Raw genomic sequence first — 22,962 nt, 5'->3', positions numbered from 1 at the left:
GTATACGGTATGTGCCTGAATTATGTAATTTTGTACATGAGGTAATAGGAATCTATAGTTAGGTTTGAAATTGCCCTTACATGTTATTTTTTATTTAAAATATTTTGTTGGACAAATGTATTTTGAAATCTTTGTACAGTGGTCCCTCGGTTAACGAGCACAATCTGTTCCAGCAGGTTGCTCGTTAACCGAAACCATTGTTTCAATGGGTTTTTGGGTAATTGGTTCCAGCTCACCAAAAATTTCCTAAATTCAACAAAAAAGGTAGAAAAGTACACTTACTTTGAGGTGTGTATGTAGAAGGCTCCTGGATGATGATGATGGGAATTAGAATGGGGGTGGAGGAGAAGGGAGAAGAGAAGGCATTGGGGTGGAAGAGAAGTCACCCCATGGCACCATTTCACCCATAAAATTTTAGTTCTCTTGGTGTAATTCAAGATTATTTTCTTTAAATCAACACTGCACTGCATTATATATTTTCAATATGTAAAATAAATTTCAAAATGACCAATAATTTGCTTGGAAACACACAAAAAAACCATTTAGTTGAAGAGAGTCTCAAGCAAAATGTTACCTCCACTGAAAACAGAGAGAGATTAACGCCTGTCTGGTGTGTTAACAGGCTGGATGGCACGCCAGAAACTAGTTTCTTTACCTTCAATTATGTTCAATAATTGTTGAAATTACTAAAAAAGTTAATACAGGTTGACAAACCTTTATCCAAAATTCCGAATACCAAAAAGCTCTGAAAACCGAAAGTTTTTTGTGGAGCATATTTTTTTTTTTTTTTTTTTAAAGGGATTAGCCCACCCAGGCATAGATCACTGACCCACATCGGGGCCTGGGGGGTGAAAATGTAATGGTAATACTAATTATAATTATAATAATAATAATAATAATAATAATAATAATAATAATAATAATTATTATTATTATTATTCATAGTAAATAAAAATTTTAATTACAAAATACACCAAAATAAAATAATAATGGTAACAATAATACTGTATTAATAAAATAATAATAATAATAATAATAATAATAAAGAAATACAAGAATGAAAAAAGATAAAAAGTGAGAAACACGACCTAGACCTATGAATTATTATTATTACCTGTATTATCATTATTATTATAATTATTATTATATTTTCGCCCCCCTCCAGGTCCCAATGTGGGTCAGTGACTTGTGCCCGGATGGGCTAATAAAAAAAAACCCTAACCATTCTGAATACCGAAAAATTCCAAAATCCGAAATGCCTCTGGTCCCAAGGATTTCGGATAAGGGATTGTCAACCTGTAAAAAACTTTTAAAATTATTGAATAGTATAAACTTCTTCATATTTACTAAAATAGTAAGGAATTTAAGCCCTAAAACCGATTACTGTATTGGCGGACTAATACTACAGCTGGTGGACCGCCAAATGCAAGCAAAAACACGTTGAAGTCGGCTCGTAAAAAACTCGTTAATCGAGGGATTGCTCGTTAACCGAAGTTAAGAATCCTAAGGAAGGTGAATCGTTAACCGAAATCTCGTTAACCGAGGCGCTCGTTAACCGAGGGATCACTGTATATATTTACCATGTATTTATACTTTTTTCAATAAACTACTAACTAACTACCGCAGGCAAGGCTGTGGGCTTGTAACACTCGTCTTGCCCGCGGTGCCCACTGTTTCTCTGTGCATGTCGGTCACACTAGAATAACCCACTATAGTACATCCTTCTTTCCTCACACAGCTAAACTGTGGAATGCTCTGCCTTTTTCTGTTTTTCCATACTCATACAATGTCTCACTTTAACAAGCTGGTTTTCCAGCATCTTCGTGGTGTAGTTATATAATGTTCTTCTTTTCTATTCTTAATTTCTTTTTACTCTTATTTTTTTTGCCCCCTAGTCCCCATTGTAGGTCGATGACCTGTGCCCAGGTGGGCTATTCCCAGGAGGAAAATAAATAAATAAATAAAATAAAATAAAATAAATAAAAAATAATAATAATTTCACCACAACTTCAGCTAAATGAAACAAGTGGAATCACAATATTTACCTCATCAATCCAGTGACAAGGCACAACCTTCCCACCACATACATTTTGAGTATTTTCAATACATATAAGTGTGGTTCTTGGGCAGTGTACATCTTCAACACGCAACCTTGCTGATATCTCATTAACATCAAATGTTCCATTTGGTTCAGTGGGGATGATGTGAGGCTGTATACCACCAAGCTGGAAAAACACAAGAACATAGTGCTGTATCCTTCCAAGAATGTTGATCAAGTCATGGCGTGTTTGTCTGCAACAGCCAAGAACTACCAAATTCTTTGTATCCGTGTGTAATATAATTATGAAGTCAATTCATTCAATAGGTTTCAATTAAAAAAATCTGCAATTAATTTACAAATCACTGCAGATTAAAATCATGTGGCATTTTGTCCAGTATTAACTTAGAAAAATTTCACTACAGGCTTCAGCTCAAGAACAAATACACCATTATTTTCTGATATTTTTTACTGTTATAGGCCCTTTCCTGCTGCAGCACAGAGTAACTAAAATCATAACCAATACAGAATCTCATTCACTTACTGTCATTCATTATTTCTCACTGCCTTACTTAACATAAAAATTGCCTAAGAATTCTTCTTTTTCTAATTATACAACTTCTCTACAGTGTGCTGCCTCAAATACACTACAGTATCTACTGTACAGTCAATAACACTCCTGCAACCTTAAATACCATCACCATCACTATTTTTCACATAGGACTGAACAACCATGATTACAAAATTATTATTGTCACAACAATTCCTTACACGATCCCTAAGCTAATGTTATTATAAATGTTCCTTTATCATACTTCACAATTCAACCAGCAATGTGTCAACTACACACAGTAACCCTTCCACAGAGCTAAAATACAAGTTAAAAAAAACTTTAAGTCTATCCTGAATTAAACAGTTGCACATGTACAGTCACATACACATGTATTGTAACCTAAGACTATACCAACTCTGAAGAACTGACCTGAGCCATACCAGCCTGTTCATAGAGGAAGATGTGTGCTTGATCACCCAGTAGTACTTCTGATCCTCGATGCTCACAGTGGCCTAATACTGCAGCATTTGGATAAATGAAAGAGAAAGTTGGTCCCACAGTCATGTCTACCCATTAGGAACAGTGTGGATACAGCACAATGTATGCCTTAGGTATACAAGGTGGCAGCATGGCCAGATCTGCACTCAACCACCTTTAATTCCCCAATTTGTACAGTATACTGTAATAAGATGCCCCAGGATTGAACCAGTGACTTTAAGGACAGGTGAGCACTATATCCACCAACCTGCAGCACCCTATCTGGGTAAATACAACCTACTTCTCTGATCCCCTTGCCAAACTATACATTACATTGAAATTATTTGACTATAATCTCATTACTTTAAAATGCAGTAGAGTGCTTATTTATATTTCCCTTTCATAGGAATGTAGAAAACAATTGAAATTTTAATTAGTCAATTAAAAATATTCAGTCACATCAACAAGTACAGTGTATAGCCATAAGAAGGGGAGCTCAATAAAAAGCAGACCTTGAACCTAACCAAAGCTACCCTATCCCTGACACAATCTAAGCAAACCAATAGCATTAGTAGAAAAATCTGGGCCAGGTTCCAGGTCCACATTAGACTGGCCTCAAGGAGGAACTGTAGATCTACTTAGGATTCTGGTTGTGGCTGTTTTTATGCAAAACTTTGTTCAAGAATTATAGTCAAACTGTACAGTACTGTACTTCCTATTTGGCAGTTACAAAGAGCATCAGTCATCCAGATTCTATACGTTTTGTACGTTCTATCAAGCTGCCCTCCACCCTGTGTGCTTTGCTATGCAACAGATATACAGTAATCCTTCTCCCTCCCAAGGTGTTCTTCCCATCTATAGGTACAGTACAGTAAAAGTACACTCCCTTCCTGTGTGCTCTACTGCACTAAAAGCCCTCATACCATGTGTGTGTCTAACTCCAAACCATACAAAAATAAAGTGCCCCCTTAATCTTGATATACAACTTAACTCAAGCAAATGGAACACTCATACTACAGGTATTCATAATATAATTAACTTTCTGATAAATTAAATACTTTTTTATCTCTAATCTATTTTGTGTAGGCAAGCACTAACAGCAGGTTAAAGCATGCAATTTGTCTTTGCTACTGATTTCTTTTTCTATAATAATAAATTACCACAAATAAGGTTTCCCATAGTGCCTGATGGTACAAACAGGGCCGAGTCCTTTCCCGTACAAGCTGCCATACAATTCTCCAGCTCTATGAAAATGAGAAAAAATATCCTTAGAAGAAAAACTATAATTAAGAATTAGGTCATATTCACATGCGTTCATTCACGTGATGTTTGAAGATGAAAGTAAGAGCCGAGACTTGTCTGTTAATAACATGTTCAGTACTCAATACAGTCAACCCTCACTTTACGCGGTCCCACATTCCGCGTTTCCACGTTTACGCGGTACCCTGCCGGAAACCAGGATGCTCACATTCCGCGGTCGTGTACCCCTTTACTCGGAGAGTGTCCAACTCGACGCTATTTTTAGATTCGCCCCACCCGCCTGCTCCCGCCTCCGCCTGGGCAAGCCGCGCGGTAAGGTTGCGCAGTGCATGTCTCTGTTGCGTTATCAGTGACGTCATATGAAGTATCGGACTGTGATTGGCCATGCATCCCTACCTCCCTCCGCTGCTAGCTGTAATTGGTTTAAAGTAATATGATGTGTCCACCCAGGGGAGGGAGGGCGGGAGGAAAGACGACTCTTGACCTAGCCGCGGCAGTTTCATCCCTCCAGGCCACACCGCCCTAAGCCCAAGAAGACACGACGTTCCTTGAGCTACGAGGTGAAGTACAAGATCATCCAAGAGTTAGAGAAAGGAACAAGACAGGTTGATTTGGCGCGCCAACATGGTGCGAACGAATCTACGATCCGGACGATAAAGAAGGATGCAGCCAAGATAAAGGAGCACATGAAGATCACAAAGTCTACAGGTGCTTCTATGATCAAGTATTTCCACAACCAGGTGCTTCTCAAGACGGAAAAATTACTTGTGAGCTACTTGGTGCGTCAGGCGCGACGGAACATGGCGGTCGACACGCGCTCTGTTAAGGAGTACGCACGTGAACTGTATGCTGCAGTGTCACGAAAGATGGGAATTACAGAGCCCAAACCCTTTAATGCTTCCTCTGGGTGGTTACAGAGGTTTAAGATGCAGAACAAGATCACCAATATAAACATTGGTGGTGAAGAAGCTAGTGCTGACCGTGCTGCGGCTAGGGAATTTCCTCCGTTTTTAAGTGAGATTATGGAGGAAGGACAGTACACCGACGACCAGGTGTTTAACATGGACGAATCTGGTCTTTTTTGGAAAAAGCTACCTTCCAAGACCTTCGTTGTGAAGAATGCCAGCAATATTCGGGGCCAGAAGATGCAGAAGGAGCGCATCACCGTCCTGTTTACCACCAATGCCTCTGGTACCTGTAAGCTCAAGTTATCGGTGATCCACACAGCCCGCAAGCCGCACGCCTACAAGAGCATGGACATGACCAAGCTAAATGTCCACTGGCTGACCGCACGTAAGGCGTGGATGTTCTCTACACTGTCCCTCTCCCGGTTTGATGACTTTCATTCCCGATGTAAAGAAATTCTGTGAGCAACAGAATGTGCCATTCAAGATTTTGTTGCTGCTGGACAACTCACCAGGACACTCGCCCCTACTGTTAGATCGTCACCCCAACGTAAAAGTGGTCTTCCTTCCTCCCTACACTACGTCTATATTACAGCCCATGGACCAAGAGTTAATCTGTAATGTAAAAGCTGCATTCTCAACAAAAAAATTCAAGCTCCTGAATGACTACACCAACACCAGGGAAGAGTTGCGTAACCTGAGTGACACCACCACCGATAGCAAGAGCGAAGACGACGAGGATCAACAGTTGGCAGAGCAAAAAATACTTTTCAAACAAATCTGGAGAATATTCAACATCAAGAAAGCTGTGGACTTCTTGGTGGAGGCATGGGATCAGCTGTCTGTAGCAACTGTTCGTCACGCATGGAGACATGTGTTGCAAGGCATTCCGGGCGTAAGGCAGAGTCAATCTGTGACTGGTGAGGTTCAGACTGTTGCAGTAGCAGTGGACCTTGCCAGAGAAGCTGCGCAGTGTTACAGCTGCAGGCTTCTCCAAGACCACCAACGACGACATCCTGGAGGTGATAAGGGATCCTGATGTGACTACCGACGAGATGGTAGATGATGATGACGTCAGTGAAGAGGCAGGTGGTGCGTCATCCCAAGAAGAACACCGCTTATCCCATAGTAATGTTAGGGGTGCCATCGAGTGTGTTGAGAAAATCAAGCTCCTCCTTTCCGACGACCCTGACGCAAACAGGTATGAAATCTTCACTACCCAGCTGTTGCAGACTATGGAGCCCTACTTCAAGGTTTATCACGACAACATAAACACCAGCCGTCAGCAAAGCATAACAGAGTTCTTCGCCCGCAACCCACCACAGCCAGCCCAAGCCAGTGATATTGACAGAGGTAGAGACAGTGAAGATGACTTTGAGGGATTTGTCAGGGAGGCCCTGACAAGTGTGGATGACAGTGATGGTGACTCACCTGAGAGCCAGTAGCCTGCCCTCTGCCTCGGAACCAGCCTCCATCCCCGTATGCCGATCCATCTCTTCTACTAACGTAAGTGTTCAACCTAACTTTTAGTTTTCCTAACCTAACCTTTATTTTTCCTAACTTAACCTTTATTTTTCCTAACCTAACCTCTTCTATATTAATTGTTTGTGCATACCATCATAAAGTTAAGATAAAATTTTTACTACAACATAGTTGTGTGTGGTCAAAAAGTGGAGTTTGGGGGTCGGCCCGGTCTCTATTTCAATTAATCCCATATGTTATGTTGTTCACTTTACGCGTTTCTCACTTTCCGCGGTACCCTGTGGGTTATATTAACCGTGTAAAGTGAGTGTTGACTGTACAACTTTAACCCCATGACCACAATGTCATCTAAAATAAAAGGATAAGTCACTGTACCAATATTTAATGGGTTAACTCATTCTATTCAAGCATTTAGCATCATACTTAAGGAATGGAAAAATTCATTAGCTGCTGAATGGTAAGAATCAGAGGATCAACATACGTCCAGCCACCCTGCTTCATATAAAGACATATAAAGAGAGTAATGTTTATACCTGACACTGTTGGATCTTCACGATAGACATCATCCCCAAGTAGTGCATCCATCATGGCCTTCTTCATGCCGGGACTGGGTTTAGTTAAGGTGTCAGAACGCAAATCTACAACATGCCCCTGGAAAAATATACATATGAAACTTATCATTAATACAGTAAGTTTATATAATACAGAGGCATTAAGCCTTTGTAGAAAACACAAACCTAAGCATTGTACACTCGCAACAAAAAGTATCGGTGCATACTGTAGTGTGAACAATTTGAGACCAGTGACGATAGGTATTGGGAAAGGCGAGTTGTTCCAGCCGTATGTTGGCAGCCTTGGTCAAGTGAAACAAACCGTTATAAATAAGGTCGGGAAGTGATAAATAGACAGTATGAAATATGAGGAGCTCCCTGTTAACAAAATTATTTGTGATACTTGTGAATATTGCCACATTAATTTATGCTACCAAATAAACCACTCAACCTGGTCGTCCTGAGGGGTGGTGCAGCGTGGACGGCCGCTCCGAGACCTGTCATCTGTAGCACCAGTTTCGAGGTATCGCCGAATGAATCCATTGAATGAATCCATCATGCAGCGGTGTTCCTGTGGACACCAACCCGCCAGCTAATATCTGTGACGCCAAACCCTTCGTTATGAAGGGCAATAATAGCTCCTCGTGTTCCCTCTGAGGTTTCCATGTCGTCTGGCATGTATAGATCTCTACTGCTTCATATTGCCTCTGTTTTATACCCACGTTCACCGAGACCGAACCCTCGCTCATCATTCAGTCGACACAAAGCAACAATCCGAAAAGAGGAAACAAACACACTGATTGTCAGCCATATGGCAACACCTAGTGGAGGGGGGGGGGTTATGAGGATACACTTACCAACCTTCCCGACATATCACAGTGTATACGAATCGTTTCGGAAGTCGTCGATCTCACCCTGCACCGATACTTTTTGGTGCGAGTGTACCTGTACCTAAAATATTGTTACAGAATAATCTTTTTCATAATTACTTAAATTTGTAAATCAAATCCTTACAGGGACAGATCCAGGAATATAAAAAAAGGGGGTTCCAAGAAATTGTGGGTGGGGGAACATGGCGAGCGCAGCAAGCCCACCCAGCTGGGGGGTTTGGGGGGGTAAATATGTCATAAATCTGATCAACATCATAGGCATTTTGAAGCCATGCGCACTTGATATTAGGAGATATTCTGAAGTCAATAGTAAACACTTTTTACTACAGTATGCCCTGTACAAACATGCCTGAGTACAATACTGCATTAAGAAAAAGTACCGTATTGGAATTTTCTGGTGAAAAGAGGGGAGGACCCCCAGAACCCGCCCTTGCCTTATACATTAGAGTCTGCCTGTACAGGACTTTTTATTGCAAGCCTTTTTCAACTACAGTATGTATGTACAGTATATTTTACAATGGCTGGAGCTTATAGCAAATACAGTACACATATTCTCTTCAATTATTGTCATTCAGCCATGCTTACCACTGTAATTAAAATAGGAGAGGAAGAAGAGACAGAAAGATGAGGTTACAGTTTCCATTATGTTAAATGGCTTTAATCAAAGTTTAAAGTACTGTACATACAGTATTTGTAGTGTGCCCAATCCTACATGTACCAAGATATTTCTGTAATGGGTGCAGGCAGTCAGTGGTGAGCTGCGGTGTTAATGGCAGGTGCACCAAACCAAGCAAAGCCAAAGTTATAGTTCAAGTTCCAAGCAGTTCAAAATCTTCCATCCTTTATCTGGTCAAATACTGTACAGATATGAACAGGGATAGTGTACAGTACCGGGTATTCATATTTATATGCATTCAAATATTGTACAGAAAATTAAATTACTCATATTTGTATTTGAATACATTGCTATAAACAACTAAAGTACAAGGGCCCCCCAAATTCGTGGGGGTTAGGTTCTGAAAATGGCCACAAATCGCCAAGTCAGCAAACAACATATGCTGATATGGTGTGGGGGGAGTACATTTTTACTTGAATACAAAGAAATGTATACCGTATTCCCTTTATGTGTTTGCTCTTAGGACAATTATTTCTTTTACCTGCACACACAAAACACATACAAATAAATAATACAGGTAATGGGAAAATACTCTCACAAATAATCAGAAACAAATTTATTAAAAATGCGAGTCTACCCCCAAGTCCATGTGTCTACACACACACACACTTATATACAATAATGTACTACAGGTAAAAGAAATAATTGTCCTAAGAGCAAACACATAAAGGGAATACAGTATACATTTCTTTGTACTCAAGTAAAAATGTACCCCCCCCCTCCCCCAGTCCACAAATGTTATTCGCGGATTTGGCGATTCGGCCATTTTGAGAACCTTACTCCCGCGAATTTGGGGGACCCCTGTACTCTCACAAATAATCAGAAACAAATCTATTAAAAATATGACAGTCTACACTCAAGTCCGTGCTATATTACAGCTCCTCCCTGACTTACGATCTACTCGACTTACGACCTGCCTCAGTCGTACCAAAATTTTGTCAAATTACGTATTTTCAAGTCCCAACTTCAGTACACAGACAAAAATTTTCGTTTGTAATTCACTTTAAAATGGCTGGCAAGCTTAAAAGTGAGAGTTTTGTGGAGCTGAGAAGAAAAAGAGACTCCCATTTTAGATTTTCTATGTATTATTTAAGCATTTTCGACTTACGACCTGGATTTGGGTCCCTAACCCCGTCGTAAGTCGGGGAGGAGCTGTATTTACATTCTTATTCGGAGAAAAAAAATTGTAGTGTACTGTATTCACATTCATAAGAAATTGAAGTACTGTACAGTACTGTACTACTACAGTACTGTATTTGTATTTGAATACTGAACTCCTGTATTCACTCCATCCCTGGTTATGATTCGCGTAATCTGAATACTGTACTGTTATAGTGTATTTGACTAAATTTACTCATAATATATTACAAATTACACTGATAAGGTTAAAGCCATTGAAAAGTTTTAAACCAAAATTTCCTAGCAGCACTTTACTCACAAATTTCTTTTCAATAAATGGGGTTCACATAAACCACAAGCATTACTAAAATGGAAACAAAATTAACTTTAAATATACTATACTATACTGTGCAATACTAATACCCGTACTGTACCATGTATCTAAAGACCATTTAAAGATGTCATGAAATTGTAATAATCAGATTTAGTTTCAACTACAGTATACAGGGCATAAATTTTTAATACAAAATAGAAAAGTTTATAAATTTAATACATTCTAACACACACATTCACATGAATTATAAACAAAACCTTCATAAAATCTTGCAAATGGGTGAGCATTATTTGTACAGTATATATACCTTAAACTTATCTAGTACCGATGGAGGTGGGCGGTAAGACCTCTCCTGCTGCCAGGCTACACTCCTCCCCACCACACTTCTCACCAACTTTCTCCGTAAAAGACCATAACTTGCTGACACAACTCTAACAGAGGAGAAAATAAATTTAAAACTAAAAAATTTATAGCTATATGAGAGGTAATAAGACCTCAAGTAATACCCATACTACCAATATACCACAAAATCCCAGACATTATTCTAAATTACACATACAGTACAGTAAAGCCTCAAATAACGACGTTAATGTGTCCTCCAATATTGCAGTAAGGTGAATTGTCTTATAGCGAATCATTAATTACCATCAAAATAAAGCAATAATAATGAGATGCATTCCCAATTGTGACCTTTTCATGTCTTTTGTGTGGCTTTTTACCCTCTTTTCCCCCCAAAACAATACAATTTGTGAACATTGCAAACTATATTCTTTAAATAATGTTTCTGAATGCACCTTATACAATATACATACAGTCGACCCTCGTTAATTCGGACCCCTTTAATCCGGATTTCGGATAATTCGGACAAAATCTGAACAAACTTTTTTTTTTTTTTTTTTTAAAGATTTGTAGGAATATTACCTACGCGGACCTTAAGCTAAAATGCTGGTCCACCCACTGCTGGGATAAAACACCAGCGTCTTTTTGGTCAAATGTAACATCACCACTAGTGTGGGGGTGAGATGCAACTTTTAGCTTCAGACATGAAAAATATTTACCATTTACTGCCAGTAAGCAATGGAAACGTAAAATATGTACCAATTAGTAATGAAAAGTTGTGCAGTTCCTTCAGCAAATGAAGCTCACCAACTTACAATAGGCTAAATTACCTTACAACGTGTTTTCAGTAGTCTATGTTGAAGTTCTTAGCATAGGCTAACTTATCATATCATATACAGTATCACAGTCTCCACCTTTCAGTCACTCACCTGTGGCATCCCCCAAGGCACCAAGATGGGACCACTCTGCTTCCTTATGCTCATCAATGATGCCCTAAGAGAAACCCCTGCTCGCTGGAAATATGTCGACGACTCCACCATTGGGATCAGCGTCAACAATTCTGCTCCCAACTATACCGCCCTTCAGGATTTATTGAACAGTCTCCAAAACTGGGCCACCAACAACCATGTCACCATCAACCATACCAAGACCATGGTTATGCACATCAACCTCTCCTCCGACATCGTCCCACCTCCTTCCATTACTCTAGGTCCGAACACACTCCAGGTTGTAGATTCCACGAAGCTCCTCGGCGTCACCATAGACAACAAACTAAATTGGAAACCACACGTCAGTGAAGTTGTCAAATCCTCCAGTTTCCGTCTCCACCTCCTCCACCGACTCAAGTCCCTCGGAGTTCCTGCACACGAGCTCCTCAGTGTTTACACAACATTCATACTTCCCAAGCTCACCTATGCCTCCCCCACCTGGTCTTCCTCCCTAAATGCCACACAACGTAAACACCTAGAAAAAGTGCAAAAGAGGGCATGCAAGATTATTCTCTCCCCTTCCTACTCCACATATCAAGAAGCGCTCAACACACTGACCCTTTCGACTCTCACTGACCATCACCACGACCTCATCTGCAAATTTGGTAAGAAGCTTCTACACCATCCCCGACACCGGCTCCTACTACCACCTGAGATCCCTTGTCCGAGAATTGCTGTTCGACACCACAACCGCATCCAGCCCATACGTGCACGAACTGATCGCTATAAGAACAGCCCAGTCCCAACCATTGTAAAAATTATCAATAACTTGTAATAAATCAGTGTACTCACTCCCAGTAAACACTGCTCCTTACACTGTCACTATGTTGAAATGAACTGTAGTTTGAGCCTTTCCCAATCTAGTTATTATATGTCTTATTTGTGTCACTTATGTTACTTGTATATTATTTGTAATTCGTAACCCATTCCCCAAATATGTAACTGTATATTTTCAGCCTTCTGGCTACCAAGCTCTTTCAATAAACCATTAATTATTATTATTATTAGTACTCATTGATCTACAAAAAAATACCGGCAATAAAAACCTTTTCGATATTTCACACGTAATATAATACCCGGTAATCTACTTCAACCTCCTATTGTTTACAACGCATGACGCACCACCAGCTGTTGAGTATCAATCAGCTAGACGGTACACGTGTTTTTCGAATCGTTTTCAGTTAAAAAACTGCTACATCACACGTATATTTTACCTAAACTTCGCCTGAATGAATATATTCTCGGAAATAAATAGTAGTTCTGCTGAAACGTGATGTATTTCAATGTAAAATAGGATAAAATACATGACGAAATACAAAAGACTTTACCTATGCTTTCCATGTTCTTGAGATGTTATTCGTTTTTTTACTAGTTTTCGGTTAAAATACTGTTATATTACAATGATATTCTATTCATACTGTGCTTGATATAATACATTCACGGAAATGTAATATTTTGCGGAAATTACTTACGTATTACAGTGGAAAGTGGGATAAAATCGTGACGAAAACAATGACTTTGAAATATAATGCGATATTAATCCCTAAATCGGTTAATTCGGACAATCGGCTAAAACGGACACCCTCCCCCCCCTATTAGTCCGAATTAACGAGGGTCGACTGTATATGAATAATAATATGGTCACACAAGAGGAGATGGGTGGCCATTGTTTTTGTTTGTGTTTACAGCCGGGAGTCCGGGACGATAGTTCTACACGAGAAAATGAAGAAAATAAGACCCTGGTTATAGCTGTATCTAAATTAATTAATGTAAAACAATGACTATACAGTACAGGGTATATGTTTTAAGTAACAATCTTTAATGCTAATAAATGGAACAATAGCAGTAGCTAACCACTAATGGCAAAAAAAAAGAGATGGATTGGGAACGCCAACGTATAAGTGAGCATTTAAGGATACCGCGTCATTTATCTTTTTAAGAAATGTACAAAAGTGTCATTATCGTTTATTACTGAATATGTATTTGATTGAATTAATCTTTATATATGTGAAATGAACAATACAATTCATTAATAATACTGTACGTAGAATATTAAAACACACAAGAGGATAAGAGACGGCATTGTTGTCAGGGTTTACACCCATAATGTCACTTATCCACCTTAAACTGAAGAAAATCAGACCCTGGTTATTGTTGTAGTTAAATTAATGTAAAAAATATGTATGTTTTAATTAATGTTATTTAGTGTACAGTAGAAGTAACCAGTGATATTAAAGAAAAGTGAGACTGATAGTGGAACGCCAACGCATAAGTGCACACTGAAGGAAACATAGTCATTTATCTTAAGAATATGTACAAAAGATTCATTATTGTTTATTACTGAATATGTATTTGATTGAGTTAATGTTTATATATGTGAAATGAACAATGCAATTCATTAATAATACATAGAATATTAAAACACACACGAGACAAGACGGCATTGTTTTCGTGAGTGACGATGGTTCTACATAAGACCCTGGTTGTAGCTGTGGTGAACTTAATTTTTAAAAAATTGAATACCTGTTATGTATGTTTTAAGTAATGTTATTTAATGTTAATAAATGGAACACTGGAAGTAGCTAACCACTAATGGTAAAGAAATACAGCGAGACGATTGGGAACGCCAAAGTATGAACAGTTAGTGCGTATACAGTGGTCCCTCGGTTAACGAGCACAATCCGTTCCAGCAGGTTGCTCGTTAACCGAAAAACTCGTTAACCGAAACCATTGTTTCAATGGGTTTTTGGGTAATTGGTTCCAGCTCACCGAAAATTGCCTAAATTCAACAAAAAAAAGGTAGAAAAGTACAATTACTTTGAGGTGTGTATGTAGAAGGCTCCTGGATGATGATGATGATGATGGAAATTAGAATGGGGGTGGAGGAGAAGGGAGAAGAGAAGGCTTTGGGGTGGAAGAGAAGTCACCCCATGGCACCATTTCACCCATGAAATTTTAGTTCTCTTGGTGTAATTCAAGATTATTTTTTTTAAATCAACACTGCACTGCATTATATATTGTCAATATGTAAAATAAATTTCAAAATGACCAATAATTTGCTTGGAAACACAGAAAAAAGGCATTTAGTTGAAGAGTCTCAAGCAAAATGTTACCTCCACTGAAAACAGAGAGAGACTAACGCCTGTCTGGTGTGTTAACAGGATGGATGGCACGCCAGAAACTAGTTTCTTTACCTTCAATTATGTTCAATAATTGTTAAAATGACTAAAAAAAAGTTAATATTAAACTTTTAAAATTATTGAATGGTATAAACTTCTTGATATTTACTAAAATAGTAAGGAATTTAAGCCCTAAAACCAATTATTGTATTGGCGGACTAATACTACAGCTGGTGGACCGCCAAATGCAAGCGAAAACATGTTGAAGTCGGCGCGTAAAAAACTAGTTAATTCTAGGGATTGCTCATTAACCGAAGTTAAGAATCTTATGGAAGATAAATCGTTAACCGAAATCTCGTTAACCGAGGGATCACTGTATGTGAAAACATATCGTCATTTCTCTACATATGAATATGAAAGCAACACTTACTAACTGTTCATATACAGTATGTTTTAAATAATATTTACGAATGTAAAGCAAAAGTTCTACTCACCAATGGTGGTAAAGTCTAAAACATAAGGACAGTCAATGAATATTGTGCGAGTTTTTACTCAGATGACGAAGTCATCAGGTTCAACTCTGGCTGAAGCTGTAGCTTTACATAAAGCTGTTGCTGAAAATGTTACTGAGCCTGAAGTTGATGTTGAAACTGCTTATGATGCTGAATTTGATGGTGTAGCTGAAGTTGATGGTTTAAGCCTTTGAATAATAAAGTTGCCGAAAGAACCATGCACAGCTGCTTTCTTTTCTCATTATACATCTTTATGTAGAGGTCATTTGCATTTATTAAATTTTAATGCTTTGTTCTGTTAATGGATCCACTTCAGAAAATATGTTCATTGCTTGCTCCATATAATATCCACAGACCTATCGCCTTTTTCATATCGTTTTAACACATCTAGTTTCTCGGCTAAGCTTATACACTTTCTATTAGCTTTTGAAACAACACTACCATCACTTGCTCTCTTGCTCATGCTGAATAGGGATGCAAAAATGCTGTAAGAAACCTGAGAAAGTTTTTCTCCTGTTCCTGTTCTAGATGCGCGAAAACAATAGGCCCGCCAATCTCCGACTGTTGCTTACCACTCATTAGCCAGGCAGCTTCTTTGCGCAAGACGCTCCTAATTATTTTTTTACAGTTCAGTAATTTTTTTTTTTTAATACATATCAGGATTTAGTTATTATTTATATGAAAATGTAATTTTATTTTATTTTTATTATATTTTGGTCTTAAATATGAATGAAATAAGGATGTAAATTGAATTGGGTCCTAAATTAACCAGGGTTTTAAATATGAAAAATTATTGGTCGAACCGTTATTATCGGAGGCTTTACTGTATTGCAAGTGAAGATCTTCAGTGGTCAAGACTCCACCTAGCAAGAGGAAAGTCCCTAAACAATTATTAACAACTAATGTCATTATCTATCTAAACTGATGCCAGTAAAGTTTAACTTTCGAACAACAAGGGATCTTGGGAATTTTATCTTTGCAATCAGTAGTTTAGACAATTTGAAGACACTTTTCTTCGGTAATTATTCGTTTTTCACTCATTCCCTATTTAGATAAGAGAAATTTTTTTTCTGGTGCATTTTGGTATGTTGTAGTCAAGTATGACCTTCATTTTTTGTGCACAAGAGCTTTTTTTTTCTAAAAAATCGACCTAACCTTACATAACTTCCTAGCTGGAGGGGGAGGGGGGCAGACCCCCCCCCCCCTCCTTGCCATATTAACAAAGTATTTATTTTGATATCTGGTAGAAATTAAAGCAACTTTCTTGAAGAGTCATGGTGTAATTTTAAATTTTTTTGTGGATGTCAGAGTATGCTCGGACCGAGCGGGTCGGTTGTTATAGGAGAGCAGACAACAAAACAAGCCAACAAAGGCAGATACTACCTAGCCTAACCCAATGTTTGAGGGTAAATATATTAAAAACTAAGTATTTGCACAAGAAACGTTACTCTTAAATAACAACTCATAATTAAACAAATAAAATATTTAGAGTAATTAGAATCACTAGAAGAGAAATGGGTGAAAGAAGAATAGGCTAATACACCTGTGTACGACTGTTGATCATCAGGGGTTCAATAATCATGGGGGTGTTTATAGACACAGTTTTGTACACTGATTACTTTCAGTTCTATTAATTTTCTTGTGTAAATGCTTAGTTTTCCAGATATAGGCAAGTTAAGATAGATATAGGTTAGGTTCGGTTAGCACATGAATTCAGCCTTTTTTATGTTTTTCCCAACATAATACCCTTTTATAAAACCAGTGAAAACTGTGTATTTTTAACACATTTTCAATGAAAAACAGTTGACGTTCACGGTCTGAATTACCGAAGAATATTAACCTGTGGTGGATAGTGATACAATTGATACAAGTGATACAGGTGAGGGCCAATAATCTGCCCTCTACCTCGGAACCAACCCCCCATCCCCGTGTGCCCAGCCATCTTTTCTACTAATGTAAGTGTTAAAAAACCTAATATTATTGATACTTCTCTTAATTATAGATTTTGTGTGCATACCATAATAAAGTTAAGATAATATTTTTACTACAACATAGTTGTGTCGTCAAAAAGTGGAGTTTGGGGGTCGGGCCAGTTTCTATTGGAATTAATCCCATATGTTCTGTTGTTCACTTAACGCGGTTTTCACTTAACGCGGTACCCTGTGGGTTCAATTGACAGCATTAAGCAGGGTACAACTGTAATATGCTCTACATGACTACCATTCTGTTGAAAACACTCTTCAATGCGTGTCCTCCACTGCTGAAGAACACGTTCAAGCACAGCTGGAGTTATGCTTGTAATTGTGATCGTTGTGTGAAACACCCTAATGTATATATATATATATATATATATATATATATATATATATATATATATATATATATATATATATATATATATATATATATATATATATATATATATATATATATATATATATATATATATATATATATATATATATATATATATATATATATATATATATATATATATATATATATATATATATATATATATATATATATGTAAAATCTCACGGAAATGTTAGTTCGTGTGCTGAAAAAATATTGATATTTACGATTATGTTATATAAATAAAGTTAAGTAACACTTACCACTTCAATTAATACTTTGTAGTGTTTCCTCTGCGCTTCAGACAGTCTTTTAGCCTTTGAGGAACACTGTCAGCAAGGTTTTGCAAGAGGTCAGGTGGCAAGTTAGCCCAGGTATCCTTGATGGCTGCCTCTAGCTTCGGGATTGATGATGTGTCAGCGTCGCGCAGACGACGCTTAACAATGGACCACAAATTTTCTATTGGGTTAAGATCTGGGCTACTGCCAGGCCAGTCATTAAGGAAAGGTACCTCACAGTCTTTGAGCCACTGTATGACACTTTTAGCAGTGTGGCATGGGGCACCGTCCTGCATGAAAAGGCTTGCCTTAGCTTTATCAAATGATTCAGGTAAGAAATCACTGAGCAGTTCAAGATAGTTGTACTGATTCATCATCTGGTTCTTAGGGAGGATTACTAGTTCACCAACACCATAATACGTAAAGGAAGCCCAAACCATAAGCGAGGCAGGGTGCTTAACAGTCTTCACTGTGTACTGTGGGAGGTGCGCGTCTGAGTGGGGGGGGGCGGTACACCCTCCCTCCATTACTCCCAGTCACAGAAAACGTAGCCTCATCTGACCATAATACACTCCTCCATGTCTCTAAATCCCACACTTCATATTTCTTGCAAAATTTCACTCTATTTTCCTTCTGTCTCTTTGTCAACAGAGGTTTACGGCGGGCATGAAAGCTCTTAAATCCCAGGTCATCGTGTAGGGCTTGTTGAACACAACGTAACGAGACGTGACTCAAAAGACGGGGGTTTCTCTCTTTCACTTCACGTGCTGTGAGTGAGGGATTGGACCGAACTTGTCGAGAAATAACCTTAAGTGTCCGTGGAGACAATAATTTAGGCCTACCAGACTTAGGTAATGGAGCTGGTAACTCGTCCTCTCCAAGGTCACGGAAACGTTTGACAAGATTTTGAACAACTCGTAATGCCACACCAGTCTGAGCCGATATTTCTCTCAGTACATGGTTCGCTTTGTACAATGCAATCACTGCTGCAATATCGTCTCTTGTAGTAACCCTCCTGGACATCTCTGATGGCCACTATGTCAGGTTAATGCACCTTAAACTAGACAAAACATGGGCACCTGGCGCGGGAACCCACACAAAAACCCTTCCCCTCACAGCTGCCAGAGGCGCACTGACTACAAGCCGTGACGTGTTCTCAGTTGCCAAATGTCAGCACTTGCCAACAAACCAAGCGTTTTGACATTCGCATCCCAGGACAGGCTTCACAATATATTATCTTATTTTTGCGTCTTATTATCGGCCCTCATATATATATATATATATATATATATATATATATATATATATATATATATATATATATATATATATATATATATATATATATATATATATATATATATATACAGGAAATCACAGTAGGTGCGCATGATCCAGGTATATGCTGATAACCATTCCAAGCGCTTTTGATAATATAAATATCTCTTAATATTGGCTTGAAACCTTAATACCCTAGATCTTTTATAGACAAATGCCTTAACATTACTAAGAAATCTTTTTATAGAACTGATCCCAAGCCCACCCATGACCATAAGAATCTCTTAGTATTACCATTTCACAAAAATTTCTCTCAAATTCCTTTACAACTAAAAACCTGTAACGTCAATGTGGCATTTAAAAACTTATGCACTGTTAAACAAATGTTAATCAAGAACTCCCCCAACAACACAATTGGTTGCATTTATAAAGTTCCTTGCAAGGAATGTAATATGTTTTACTTAGGCCAGACAGGTAAAGATCTTGTAACTAGACTTAAACAACATAAATATAGTGTTAGGACAGGCCAGGAATCCAATGCTCCAATGCTCTGTTTGTTCATTTGAGGGACAACAAGCATTGCATTGACTGGGATAATGCCTCCTCAATATTACCTTGTAATTCAGTTGACAGAAGGAACATTATAGAATCTAGTCTCATTAAACATACCAAAGCAGTCAACATGAATTTGAGTAATGGCATGTACAAACTGGACAATTTTGTAATTAAGATTTGCAACCAGGTGAGAAGGTTGGGTCACCTTACCCTCTAACCTGACTACCGACCGACCGTTGCAGTGCTTTTTAAAGATTAGTAGGGTCATTACCTAATACCTGACCATTGTGGACCTGATCTCACCCTCCTCTGTATATATACACCTTGTTTTGTACTTCTCCTTAGTCTGTACCCACCCCTGAAGATGTGAATTACACGAAAGTGCTTGGGAACTTCATGTTTTCTTTTTTCCTTGTGGCTATCAGCATATACAGTACCTGGATCACGTGTGTTGTCAATTGTGTGTAAATGAAGCAGAAAGTCGGATCAGCAACCTGGGACTGTGTCACATATAGCGGCAGGGTCTACCATTAAACAATACATTATGCTTTCAATATCTTTCCAGGTGGTAGTATCTCCCTGTTTGGTAGCTGCCTACTACCTTTGTTGTTTGCAAAGGAAACAACAGAAAAGAAAAGTGTCTTAGAAGTGTCTAAACTAATTTGGTTAATACTGACGTTGTCTTCTGTGATAATGCAGTGGCGATGTCTCATCCCAGGATGTAAACAGCGAATCATATTAATGTACAGGGTATTTCAAAACACGGTAAAATTGCAGTTTTGATCAATATGCCCTAGCAGTTTAGAAATTAGTTAATCCTATGTATTTTGGTGTGATTTAATAGAATTTGACATTTATTTCCAGGGGAAAGTACCCATTTTAGAATTATCCCCCACCCAAAGTATGGAAGACTTTCAAATTCATTTCTGACATTATTCTTTGCCCCCTGGTTGAAATGGGGTTAGAAATCCTCCAAAGAAGGAGATCGAAAGGTTGGAGATGGTCAAAACAGTTGGCCGTGTATTGGCCGAAACTGCAATAATACCCAAAACACTCCGCCGCCCGGGCTGGATTGATGTCGATGTTCAGTGTATGCTTATGAACCCTTCGGTATGGGCAGATGCTCTCACGTCCACAAAAAACCTAAAATTACACCATATCAGGGTCCGACTAATTACCCAAATGTACCCAAATGTATCCAAATGTAGCCGCAATGAAGTCAAATAATGGTCCTACATGAATAAATCAGACTGCCAATCACTTGTTGACTAGTATTTGGTTTCACAAAGTCACAAAAAATTGGTAAACTTAATTTAATCTGAGTTAATAGATCGAGTGCTTGTACCTAACCTAACCTCGACTAGTATTTGGTTTCACGAAGTCACAAAAAATTGGTAAACTTAATTTAATCTGAGTTAATAGATCGAGTGCTTGTACCTAACCTAACCTCGACTAGTATTTGGTGTCACGAAGTCACAAAAAATTGGTAAAGTTAATTTAATCTGAGTTAATAGATCGAGTGCATGTACCTAACCTAACACAACTCAGATTAAATTAAGTTTACCAATTTTTTGTGACTTTATGACACCAAATAATAATCGAGAAGTGATTCACAGCCCGATTTACACTTGTAGGACCATCATTTAACTTCATTGCAACTACATTTGGGTAATTACTCGCTCCCTCAGTACAAGCACGCGATCTATTAACTCAGTTTAAATTAAGTTTTCCATTTTTTTGTGACTTCGTGACACCAAATACCATTCGAGAAGTGGTTGGCAGTCCGATTAATTCGTGTAGGACCAATATTCGACTTCATTGCGGCTACATTTGGGTACATTTGGGTAATTAGTCGGACCGCCATATCATAGTAAGTTCTTTCTGTTTAATATACCAGAGGGCAGAGCCCCCTTGTGAGAAGGCTAGGTTGGTTTATTTGGTTAGGTTGGTGAGGTCTTCTAATAATGCTTCTGCTGTTTGTTTTTCATATCAAATAAGGTAAGGTTAGGTTAGGTTTAATTTATAAATAGCCCCCTTTTCACACATTTGCACAAACTTCGACAGTCCACTATAAAACAGTGATATTGCGGCGTTTTTATAATCCTTTCATATGAAAAATAGGAAACGGGTCAATCGTCAATAATTACCACTATTTATTGCAAATATAAATTTCTTAAGATTCCTGTGATGTCCAAAAGTAAAATAATACCGTTACAAATTATAAAAATTAACAAAGAACTAGGGATGTTGGTGGTAAGCCTTTACTGCTATTAAAAGTTTATATGCATTCTTTCATTAGGATCCTCATGTAGGGTTGGTGGAATAATCAATTAACGAGAAATCAATTTATTCAGACAAATAAAAAACACAAAGTAAAAAGACATAAACTGAGTACTTTAGTAAACAATAATCCAAGATATCAATTAACCATTATATCAACTTACACAATTATCTTAGGCAAGCTGATTATCTACTACTGTCGAGTAAGCAATTCGAGTCTTCCACACTCTACCAAACACTACAGCAACTGTCACCAAGTCTACCTTATCTCTAATGTCAACAAATTCTTTATGACGTAAATTTCATAACTGTTTACATTACCTGCTTGATCTATCCATGATAAAATAAGGTATTTTGTTAAGGCCAGTCATCAGCAGCAACAACAACACAACCTGTGCTTGTTCTGTTAACTGGGCCACTGGAGCCTCCTGAACCTTGATCAGGGTTGCCAACTCGGATTTTCAACTGTCGCTAGGCTGGTACCTAAAAGTAGCTAAATGTCGCTAAATCTTCCATGGAAAGTCGCTAGCTATTATTCCCCCCCTTCAGTAATTTGATGCAAATAATATTTTCATAATGACGACTATAATGGACGGAGTATAAATAAAATGCATTATGTAAAAATAAAAATATTATCTGTATTTTTTTTAAAGTTTAATGTGCACACTTACCTATTATTCAATAGTAATTGCATCCCAGTCCTCTTCGTAGTAGTCGGCAGTGTGAACAACTGTAGAGCTGGAAGCATGTGAAGTGCGTGGTTCAGGTTCTCTTGTAACTGTATGCCTCCACAGTCCCTATCTTTCTTAAAATATCACTAGGAAGTTCATAACTTGCACAACAGGTGTTCTGTCTTTTTAACCCATACTTTATTGTAAGAATTGCCTTTAATGTCGATAGTTTCATTTTGTTGCGCAATTTTGATTTCACAAAGTTCATATTACTAAATGTGCGCTCTACATCTGCGTTTGA

General features: G+C 38.1%; 1 protein-coding gene across 4 annotated transcripts in view; it reads right to left on the bottom strand.

Moving 5' to 3' along the window:
• Positions 1 to 22,705, bottom strand: part of LOC121863623 (probable low-specificity L-threonine aldolase 2) — an 83,788-nt gene extending 61,083 nt beyond the window's left edge. The window contains exons 1-6 of one of the 4 annotated variants that reach the window (XM_042362370.1): positions 22,662 to 22,705; positions 10,593 to 10,716; positions 7,249 to 7,366; positions 4,229 to 4,312; positions 3,021 to 3,109; positions 2,046 to 2,225 (exon numbers count right to left, since the gene is read on the bottom strand). In XM_042362370.1, coding sequence (XP_042218304.1) covers positions 2,046 to 2,225; positions 3,021 to 3,109; positions 4,229 to 4,312; positions 7,249 to 7,366; positions 10,593 to 10,716; positions 22,662 to 22,684 — 618 coding nt within the window. In that variant the 5' untranslated portion in view covers positions 22,685 to 22,705. Of the gene's footprint in view, positions 1 to 2,045; positions 2,226 to 3,020; positions 3,110 to 4,228; positions 4,313 to 7,248; positions 7,367 to 10,592; positions 10,717 to 22,311; positions 22,456 to 22,661 lie in introns of those variants that run through there. The other 3 variants (XM_042362372.1, XM_042362369.1, XM_042362371.1) reach the window with 3 other exon arrangements.
• Between the last annotated feature and the right edge of the window lie 257 nt (positions 22,706 to 22,962).

This window comes from Homarus americanus, unplaced genomic scaffold (genome assembly GCF_018991925.1).
Source record: "Homarus americanus isolate GMGI-L3 unplaced genomic scaffold, GMGI_Hamer_2.0 scaffold41366, whole genome shotgun sequence".
Classification (NCBI taxonomy): Eukaryota; Metazoa; Arthropoda; class Malacostraca; order Decapoda; family Nephropidae; genus Homarus; species Homarus americanus.
The sequence above is the reverse complement of the archived record's forward strand: the minus strand, read 5'-3'. Positions and strand labels throughout refer to the sequence as shown.